Below are 11298 nucleotides of genomic sequence, written 5' to 3' on the forward strand. Positions count from 1 at the left end.
TGGAAGGTGTTGAACAGATGCTGTGTGTAACCTGTTTACACAACACACCAAGCTGTGGTACCTCGATTAAAAGGAAGGAGCAAGTGAAGTTCAAAACCTTGCCAATTCTTGTTCAGTGTTGCCTCTTCTTCTGTGTGGTGTTGCTTTTTTGGTTTTGTTTTGTTTTTTTTTTTTTTGTAGTTCAACCAGGGCACTTACAGCGTTATACCCCACTTGCAGATTTAGAAATCCTTATTGAGAGAAGGGCAGAGAAGTACAAAATCGTGTTTTTTTTTCAGAACTGTTCCACAACTTGTAGCATGATTTCTGCTAAGCAGCATTTATTTGCCTTTCTGAACTCTAACGTTTAATTTTAAGGACTTTATCTGCCTAGAAGTGGCACAACGTTAGCAAGAGGGCGGTTTCGGCAGAAGCATCAGCTTGACGTAAAGCGCGGTGGGGGCGTGTTTCTTTTGAAGGGGGAGGAGTTGCGGTTTTATTTTTTATTTTTATTATCACTTGGGCAGGAGGCCCAGCCCGCCGCGCGCCTGCCGGGAAGGCGGCGGGAAGATGGCGGCCGGCAGCGCGGCGGGACCGGGACCGGGAGCGGGAGCGGGAGCGGGACCGGCCCTGCTCGGCGCGGTGCCCGGCGCCCCCAGCTGCCCGCACGGTGAGCATGGGGGCCGGGGGTCCCGACGGGGGGCTCTGGGGGCCCTGACTGACTGACCGCGGTTCCTCGAGGCGTTAAAGATCCGCGGGTGTCCCGTGTGTCGAGGTGTAATGGCGTCTGTCCTGCAGGTCCTGCTCTCCTCTTCGTAAAGGTCAGCCACGGCAAAGAGGAGGGGAGAAGATTTTATGCTTGCTCGGCCTGTAGGGATAGAAAAGATTGTAACTTTTTCCAGTGGGAGGATGAGAAGGTAAGCGAGGACTGCTTCAGGCTAAGTAAACATTGGGGTTTTTACTCTGCTTAACGCAAAACTGAATATATATATATATGTGTGTGTGTGCTGGAAATCTGTGGCAATTGTTTTGTAAATTTCGTCTAACAGCTCTTACTCAGGTATTGAAATAATTTTTTCAGCAGAAATGTGTTTCATATATACCTTTCAAGGAAGACTGTGCACATTTTGAGCAAAACTGGTGTTTGTTTCTTTTATCACCAAAACACCAAGTTATGAATTTTGCTAATACTATGCAATGTTGAACAAAAAAAGATAGTTCTGATTCCAAGTGGTCCTCATCTTCCACGGTTAAGACGGAGAAAGCCTGGTGGATACAGGCAGGTGGTGTGTAAAACGCATGAAATAGTGAGGACAGTGGGATCAGCGTGGTGCTCAGTAGTCTCAGAACATCTGCAGCACTTTTCCTAAAGAAGTTTGGTTGGAAAACTGTAGGGCAACAAAGTTGAGATTGGTGTGTGTTGGTGGAAAGCTTGCCGTGGCTTCTGTGCGCCGCATTTTGTTACTTTCTGTGTTGTCTTAATTGAGTATCTTGCGGTTATTGTCCTCAACAGGTTGGCAGGTTGGAATTTATTTGGGTTCGTAAACTTTTCAGCGCTGTGCTAGCTACCATTGAAAAGTATCATGAAGCGAAAATGAAGTGGTTAATCACTTGTTGTGTAGATTTAAATACTAGGTAGTCCTAGTAAAATTTCACAATGAACATGACATCACTTGTGTCAAAGGGACTTTTGTTCCTTTGAATTTCCCTGTCTCACCCTTTAAACAAATCTGTAAGTTTTGTGCAAATGTCTTGAAACTATTAACTGTGGAGCAAATAAGTATGTTGTGTGGAAGCAAAGTAAAAGAGTCAGCAGAGCTGACGTGCTTTTAAAATAACGGCACGCAAAAGACTTGGGATATTTTTCCACTGTCAGTCCTGCAGGGTAAGGTCATTGTTCTGCAGAGGGAATGCAACTGTTGGAATGCATTCACAGACAGCATGTCCCTCTCTGTCTGCATCGTAAACATGTTCTGAGATTTTTCCCTCAGTGTTACATGTGGTAGAAGAATGAAATCCTTATGTTATTTGTTTGTTTTTGCATGGATTGAATTCAGAGAGACTTCTGTTTTGCAGCATGCCGCTACACTGCAGTCATGCTTGTTACTGAGTGGGGAATCCAAGGAATGTAATAATTTTCTTGAACAGAATTAATGAACCATGAGACCTTTGATGCATCCTTTTTGTTTAGTACTGAGATTTAATCTGCAACTCAGTGATACCTATTTGTTTTGTAACTTCTTATATACGTAAATTTTACAGGTGTCAGAAACTAGGCTTGCAGCACGTGAAGAATATAATAGAAATCATCAGTCGCCTTTTACTCACAGACAGAATGTGGAAAGGTATTGTTGCTAAATGCATTTTCTTTAGTAAAAATCAGTCTTACATAGGTTAAAGTACTCTGAATATGGACATAATAGAGATATTTAGAAAAATAATAAATGGTTGACTGCAAAGGGTAAATAGCATGAAACATCTGATTATAGCACGATGTTTTTGACCCAGGAACTTATTTTCTTTTCCATATATACTTATATGTATGAAAAAAAAAATATATATATATATATAGTTCTTCTTATGTTAGTGCTCTCAGTGTGCTAACAACAGGTCAGTAATGATGTGAGTTGAAAAAGTTATTCCTAACTTTCAGTGTGAAAAGGTGAGAGGCTTTTTTTCACATGTTGTGAAAAGACACCAATGTATTACACTAATAATGATCTGTGAGTTTTGTGTATAAGCATACAGGACTGCTTGCTGGTAGTTGTTACAGAGTCTTTGCTCTGTAATTGAGTTATTTTCTGGGAACTCTCAATATATTTGGTATTATTTAGTGTATTATTTACTTGTTTTCAGGGGAGGCTTTTTGAAAGTATCTGAATATTTTTTTCATAAAAATTACTTCATTGACATGTAGGTAATGGAGTTTTGCAAGAACAGTTTAAGCCATGTGCCTATTTAAATGTATTACAAAATATGAAACCCCTTTCATTTCTTTTATATAGGCTTTTATTTATTTATTGTATTTAAAGGTACAAGAATTTTGTTCTGTTGCCATTATCAAAGAGGAGGTTTTGCCAGGAATGTCAGCAACTGCTGTTGCCAGCTGAATGGGAAAAACACTCCAGTCACCAGATTCTGTGTGATATCTCCACTGCCCAGTTAAGAAGCCCCAGTCAACTTCTGTATCCACTGGAAAATAAAAAAACAAATGCACAGTATTTATTTGCAGACAGAAGTTGCCGGTTTCTACTGGACCTTATTATTTCGTTAGGATTTAGACGAGTGCTCTGCGTTGGAACACCTAGGTACGTCAGTGGAGATTGTTATGCTTTCAAATAATATTACTGTTTCAATACTGTGCAGCTTACTAATATTTAAAAATTAAATAATCTAAGATTCTCCTATAAAAAGAGGTTCACTGTGCTTTAATTGGTTGGAATTATCCAGGCATCTAGTGGGACCTTGCTTAGAGCTCACAAGATAACACAAGGAGAGTGTAGCTGCACTGCAATTAACTTCCCACCCAGCCACCTGTTTTTTAAATGTCCTTTGTTTCTCACAAAAGTGATAACTTTCTTAGCTTATGTTTTTTTTTTTTCATGGTGATCTACTAGTCTCTAGTGAGATATCATCTTTTAAGACTAACATAGTTTTCTAACTTTAAATATAAGCTAAATAGAATTACTCAAATTCAGATTACTCCATTTTCTTTATCTGTTTGGTTTTAGGTTTAGTAAAGTACCAGACATTCTTGTCTTGCAAGATATTTTCTGAAGCCAGTGATTATATGTTAAATCTCTTTGCTCCAATTATACTTCAGGCTTCATGAAATGATCCAGTCAAAAGCATCACAAGAAGAAGATTTCAGGGTTAGAAGCCTTCTGCTAGATATTGATTTCAGGTAGGTTTTGATAAATGTTCATCTGTCTGAAGAGTACGTGCAAATATTTATATTTTAATACTTTAAAAGATAAATTGGTGGTTGTTTTCTGTTTCCGGTCTCTTTCTTCTCCACTTCTACTCACATACACAAATGGCAGCTAGTTTATGAGGAAAAATAATTGTACTTTATAATTCCTGGTACTGTGTTGTCAGTAATCACCTCTTTGTTAAGGTCTTGTTTTCACTGTAAATCCCATTAGGGCAGGCAAAAAGATATTTATATTTTTCTGTTACTGTTAAAACTTATTTTGCAGGTATTCACAATTTTACACAGAGGATGAATTCTGCCACTACAACATGTTTAATCATTATTTTTTTGGTGGAGAGGTAAGAGCAAGTATTTCTTGAATGCTTTGTAAAGAATACATGTTGTTGATGCAGAATTTTGTAAGAATATCCTGGCTAGTCTAGATGGTTTGTTAGAAAGCAACTGTTATGGGATAAAAGCAGTCAAAAATACTGGAAATCAAAAAATAACAGTGTCTCTTCAGTAATTCTTTCCCACTTGGTTCAATGATAAGTTGCATGTTAAATTCATGCTAAGTTTACTTACCTTAGCTCAGCTCTTACTAAAAGACAGTTTGGTGTGACTTGTTGCTGTACGTAAGTGTTGGTTAGCTCTGTTTCTGTGTTGCTACCACAGAATTAATTGTTTTATTCCCAGCCTTCACAAGCCTAGTGGATGCTACAAGACTTGTTCACTGATGTACTGGTGGGAAGGAAGAGGAGGTTGTCCTGGTTTATACCAGGCAAGCAAAGTCAAAAGATTAACCTTGTCATAAAATGAAGTTGAATTAGTGTCCTGGGTAAAACAAATGCTGAATTTGTAATTCGTTGTTTCTTTTTAAATGGCACATTAAGTACTTGAGTTTGTTAGGAAACCTGCTGCTGCAATAGAACATTTACTGTGGGTTTGTTGTTTTTTTTTTAATGGAGGATCATAGTGTAATTTAATTCCAAACACTTTTCAGAGCACTTAGCCTAGTAATTTCCTCTGTCACTGTTTGCTTTTCTCCTGCCATTATTAGTAAGCTGCCACGGATTTGCTGGTTTTTGTTTGTTTGTGTTTCCCATTCTAAAGCCTAATTTTAGTGAGTTCTTGAAAATAAAAAAATAAAAAGAATCCTCTAGAATGAAATGGAAGGGTGGTCTGTGTGTTCATCTACACAAGAAGAAATAACCAACAGTGTTAAAGTTGAAACTTCTAAAATAATTATTATCTTGCCAAATACAGTCTTTTTACAGTTCTTGAATCTACATTTTTAGAAATTTATCTTTCTTACAGGCTGAACATGAAACTTGTAGGAAATTCTTGCATCAAGACAAAGATGAAAGAGTTATTATGGTGACTGATCCACCATTCGGAGGTTTAGTGGAAGCACTGGCTTCTAGTTTTAAAAAACTGATGGCAATGTGGAAGGAGACAGAAAAAGAAGGTATGTATTACAACCAGAGAGGTGGGTTAAGCTGTAACATCACGTTAGGAAAAAGTACCTATTTAAAAGTCTGTAATTCTTGCTACTTGTAATTCTTGCTAGTAACACTTCTTACCGACCTAGGCAGGTGATACAAATTGTTAGAAGCAAATGGAACTTAAAGCTCAGTATATACAAACATGCCAAAAACTTCCTGCCCCCTAGAGGAACTAGTTATTATGCCCAGAGTGACATACGTATGTATGTTTATGTATTCAGAACATTTACTCAGTTTTATTCATCCTTCACATACATTGTTTTTCTTTAATGTACATCCAAATCTTTTCATCACAAGGTTATGAAAACCAAGAGATGCCCATGTTCTGGATATTTCCGTACTTCTTTGAGTCTCGTATTCTTGAATTTTTCCCAAGCTTCAGTATGATGGATTATCAGGTATGACCAAGCCCAGTGAATTTGCTAAATTTCAGTCGTGCAGTGTGAACAGGAATCTGATGAAAAGGGGCATAATGGTATTAGCCGCGGGTGGGCCTTCCTAAGCTTCTCGTTCTGTTGGAGGCACTGCAAACCATGTGATGCTCATCGTGTGAACCCCAGATTCTGTATTTGTATTAGTCATACCTTTAATAACTTTGTCACACTCCTACAGCTTGTTATATACAAGCTCGTCTGTCACCTGTCCACTTCTTCTGAAATGTTTTCAGTGTGACAAACTTTGCACTAATTTTAACAGGTGCATATTGCAGAAGTGAAGAGGTAGCTTGAGGAAGAGTGCTTAATTTTACCCAGATGTTGAAATGTCCTTAGCTTGATGAGTAATGTCCAGCCCTGGTCAAAAGAAAGTTTAAGGTCTTTAGTATCCAGAACTACTGGGACAAGAGTAGAATTACAGTGGACATTTTTGGAATTATGTAATAAATGAAGTTGTCAATGATAAAGAGATAATTTGGAATCAGTTTCTCTAATGTTGTATCCATTCTACAAGCTGTTTAAGAGTGTTTACATCAGTGACTTTTGAGAGAGCAATCGTGTATTGATGATGTTAAAATTTTATTTTCTTCTATAACAAGTCTGCATAAAATTTGATATGGGTATTCCAGACAACATATTTGTATTGTGTAGAATGGAAATTCCTAGAAAAAAAATTGGAAACTAATGCTAGTCTAGATTCTGTTCCTGTGGGTGTTCAGAGATGAGAATTTTGGGGGCAAGTTCTAGGAGGCAGAGCTGGAAAAAGCAGTGCTAATTGGGTTTGCAGCGTTCTAATAGTTCTGAGATGGGTTAAGATGGACATCAACTCTTGTTCTGCCAGACAGAACAAACAATATAGTTCTGTTTTTTTTAATAGGTTGCACTTTTGTAGAACAGCCTCCTCTATAGTATAAGACAACCAAAATGTTATTTCAGGTGCCCTATGCAAAAGAGTAAAAAGGGAGAAGTTAACTTGGATAGTTGCAGTGCTGAAAACTTGGTTTCCTGAGTCTAGTCTGATATTATCGTTGCACAAATTTAAAAAGAAACGAGGCAAAATACTGTCTGTAGAATTTGTAATCTAATTTGAGGTTAGAGTCTTCTAGATAAAAATGACAATTTCATAAGATAAAGGGAATAAATATGCAAGTAGTTCTCTCTGTGCTTAGCATTCAATGTAAGACTTCTTTTTAAAAAATTATGTTTTTTTTTCCAGGTAGACTATGATAATCATGCACTGTATAAACACGGCAAGACAGGTCGCAGGCAGTCTCCTGTCCGTATCTTCACAAACCTCTCCCCAAGTATGATTATACTTCCTGTAGAAGAGGGCTACAGGTAAGTTGTGCTAACAGTCAAATGACTGAATGAATGTTTGTTTTTAATTAGGGTATAAAGGCTCAAAAGACTTTGGAATGTGCTCTTCAGTATTGTCATACCTAACTTCTGGATACCAGGTTCAAGAGCATGTTTCACTAAGTCTAAGGTCACATGTTCTGTGTAAACAGTGTGTAGGAGACTTGGGCATCTAGAAAGAGCTCACATTTTCCCTTGTGGAATGATAGGAAATGTGTACGCCTATGGGAGATGGAGATGTACAGCTATCCCAGCTAATCAGCTTCGTTGAGACACTAGTTAATTACATGTGCACCAAGAGAAGTGTCAGGGACAAATGAACTTTACTGATGAGGCTCAATTAATGGGGTTTGGTTTAATTCACTGCTGATAATGTGTTGCTAATTTGAATTCCTGCACCCAAATTTTTACTGCTTGTTTGTGCCATGTTTGATTATGAGGCTCTGGGCCTTAGTGGTGGCTTATGAATCAAAAACATGATCTTTGATTCAGCAAAGTGATTTTGCAATCCTTATATTTATTTTTGTTGTATAAACTTCATTCATATTGCTTCATTAGTAAGTATTGGACCAAAACACTTACAGTTTTATTTTTACCAGGTTCTGTGCTATATGTCAACGATATGTTAGTTCTGGCAACCAACACTGTGAGATATGCAATTCATGTACATCAAAAGTAGGTATTCTGACTTCTTTCTGGGTGACAATTTTAGCAATAGCCTAATAACTTCTGTAACATTTAGTCTGGTAAAAACCTATTTTGATACTCATTTCCTTGGGAAACCCCAGATATTTTAATTCAGTTGTCTTACTAACTTCACTGGACATCATTCATAAATTACTGGGAATTAATTTCCAGTCCTCTTTCCAACAGAAAGGAATCAAGAAACAGAAAAGTTATCTGCTTGCCACTTAGACCACACCTTATTCATCAGTGGTCTGTTTTACACATGCCTTTCTTCTTATGTTTCAGAAACTGTAGTGCTTGTTAACTTCAAAATGCAGCCATTTTACGGTGGTTGTCACAGATTCTCAGCGCTGATGTTTTTAAATTATGGTCCTTTCTACACACCACTTGTTTCTTTAAATAATGGAGATGATACATTAGAAATTCAGTTTTAAAATAGATTCAATGTTTTTTAAAACAAACATTGCATTTATTCATCTTTTATTTGCAGGATGGTAGACAATGGAAACACTGTGTTCTTTGCAAAAAATGCGTAAAACCCTGTAAGTACAGAAAAATACTTCTCTAAAGAAAAGTACACTTAAGCTATATTTCAAGGAAACTGAGATGACAAATCAGAAGAGAAAATATTCTGTAAAAGAAGTAAAATGGGATCATACAGAAGACATAGCTTAAAGGAAAAATCTGTTTTACACAAGTTGCCATAAGATAATGTAGTTATTTCCACACAGTGGAAATACACCTAAATTCTTCTCAAGACATACTAAAATCCCACTTGTATTTGTTATGGGAAAACTGAAATATTTTGAGCTGTCATGTGTTTCCTAATGTTGTAAACTTTTCATTAGAATTTTATAAACACACAGGCAATTGCTAAATGTTTGTGAGGGCATGATCAAGTTATGCTTCATACGCAAATGAAGTTGTATTTATAGTGGTGTTTTATTAGCTGAAGCAACCATTTGAAATGGTTGCCAGTATTGAGATTGTATCTTTGTAAAACCATTTTAACATGTGAGCCATTTTTTCTTGTTAAGATCATGTACAGGATAATAGTTCTAATGACAAAATAATTCAGTTATATTGAAATAGTTACACGGTATCTCTAATGAATATTTATCAAGTATGATAAGGGACCAGAGACTGAATACCCACATCTCTGAAAAGGTAAAACAAAATAAAAACCCTCATAAAATAGCCTATATTTAAAACTCAGCTTCAGAATGACAATACTGAACCTTCTCTAGATCATAAGTCACTTTACTTGTTTTGCAGCTTGGTTTCACTGTAACAACTGCAACTGCTGTGCTCTTCAAAGCCACACTTGTGAGAAGACTGATGCTGGCTGCTTTGTTTGTGGCAAGGCAGGTCACAAACGCAGTACCTGTCCCAGTCTCTCCCGCACTAGAACATCATGCCAGTAAGTGTGATATTGTATTAATATAATGAAAAATAGCTTTCAGATGAGAGTTGACCCTATTACATAGAAATGATTTAGAAAGACAGAATTTAGGCTTTGCGTGCTGGTGTTGTCAGCTTTCAGTATTGTCCACTTGCTGTGTTGCTGGGAAGTATATACTAAAGGAGGATATGATAAAAACCAGGTTCATTTAGACAGGTAGCTTCCTGTGGTTCCCAGTTCCTTAACTGTCTTCTATCAAAAGGGATTTATACAGGTCCCAAACTTAGTGAATAGTGTATGGCATAGCTCTGCCAAGAAGATTCAAAATTAATCTAAAGTAATGTAAAACTTTTCTCCCCTTTGGATTTCTCACAGAATGGCAGAAAAACAAGTCACTGCACAGGTTTTATTGCTTCTAATCCATTTTGCTTTGTTGTAGATTGTTTTTTCAATCTGGTATTTCATGTGTTCTCTGTAGTAAGGTCTAAATCTGCACCATGTGATAACTTTATTAACGAGGGGCACATGAAGTATGTTTATTCTGCCATGGCTGTGTTTCTGTAACATACACAAGCACATACTTTTATGTATCAAAAGACAAAAATTGTGTGTGATGGTCTTCAGGTAGAACTAATTGTAAAGAGGGAAGAGTGGTTGCTAAGAGATGGTCCAGCAATTGGCTCAGTCATTCCAGTTTGTGACAGTTGGCCCACACTTTTGTAACTTCCCTTGTAGAGTGAATGGTTTTATTTGTGATTCTTGACTTAAATGGATGTAACAGTGGAGATGCAAATCTTCCTTCCCAAAAGATGTACCTCTCTTGGATAGTGAGATTCAGGCAGTTAACCTCTTGGGTCAGCATCAAGATGTTCACCAGCTGCCTGCTAGATCTTAGCAGACTGCAGGTGTGTTGCTTCATGCCCTGCTACAACATTAATCCACGTTTTGGTTACAGAGTATTAGAGTTAAAATGTAGCAATATTTTGTTTTATGTTACTCCCTCCTTTAACAGTTCTTTTTTTGCTTCAAAAGTAAAAATGATACTAAAAGAAATTCATGAAACCTCATCTGTTTCTTCAGTGGGGTACATATTGTACTGGAAATGGTTTAGTCCTTTCAGGCTATCAGTAATTTACTTTGCTGATTTATTACTGAAAATAACTGAAAATGACATTTATTTCTTTTTCTAATAAAAACACCTGGAAATATTTTACTTATTAAAATTACCCAGTGTTTTGTGCTATGAAATGCATCCTTTGTAGGAGACAGAAAACAAACAACTTGCTAATTATATTTGGGTCCCTTATTTGCATTTTATACTGTTATTAAACTTTATCTACTTTCATTTATGCCTTTCTATTATATATTCATACATAAAATACTCGGCACAAAAATCTGTATGTGCTGTTTTATACTTGGTCAGTGGCATTTTTTAAGTTTCCTATAGCTATTTAAAGGTAAACGCTGAATAAGAACATAAATGAAAAGTAATAAATGACAATAAAGCAGACAAACAGTTTTTGGAAGATTAAATGTCATAATACTATAAAACTGAATCTACTGTGAACTTCTTGTGACAGTACTTCTAAGTTCATATGCTTATATGGACAGATTATATAAACTATCAGCAAACGTAGAAAAGTATGTTCCCTGTTGTATTCTAATCTGTTTATTTTTCTTGCTTTACAGAGCTGACAAAAAGCAAAGACAGAAAACTCTAAAGAGCGTAAAGATGAAGATCCATAAAAGACTGGCTATGAAACACGCCATATTCTCCAGAAGAAAAATAAAGAATAAGAAAAAAAAGACATGACTGCTTGATATATAATTATTTAACAGACTTTTTTACGCACAGCCTTTGATTCAATTTTTTGTTAAATGTTAATATCAATGTTCAAAATAAAATCTGATTTAAAGTGACAATTCTGTTGTTGCACATCGTTACTGGAGCAGAAGCAAAATAAACCACGCTCTTTACCATGTGTTTGTATAATGTCACAATGTTGTGTGTTTAGCTGTTTG

General features: G+C 36.6%; 1 protein-coding gene across 1 annotated transcript; it reads left to right on the forward strand.

Annotated features, from left to right (window-relative positions):
• Window positions 1-430: 430 nt before the first annotated feature.
• ZCCHC4 (zinc finger CCHC-type containing 4) lies at window positions 431-11258 on the forward strand. The gene is made up of 13 exons (XM_048046832.2): window positions 431-649; window positions 778-896; window positions 2242-2324; window positions 3012-3287; window positions 3803-3883; window positions 4179-4251; window positions 5210-5360; window positions 5695-5795; window positions 7048-7169; window positions 7787-7862; window positions 8365-8416; window positions 9150-9294; window positions 10966-11258. The coding sequence occupies exons 1-13, from the start codon at window positions 550-552 to the stop codon at window positions 11087-11089; spliced, it is 1503 nt and encodes a 500-aa protein (XP_047902789.2). The 5' UTR covers window positions 431-549; the 3' UTR covers window positions 11090-11258.
• Window positions 11259-11298: the final 40 nt, after the last annotated feature.

Source organism: Anser cygnoides, chromosome 4, assembly GCF_040182565.1.
Source record: "Anser cygnoides isolate HZ-2024a breed goose chromosome 4, Taihu_goose_T2T_genome, whole genome shotgun sequence".
Classification (NCBI taxonomy): Eukaryota; Metazoa; Chordata; class Aves; order Anseriformes; family Anatidae; genus Anser; species Anser cygnoides.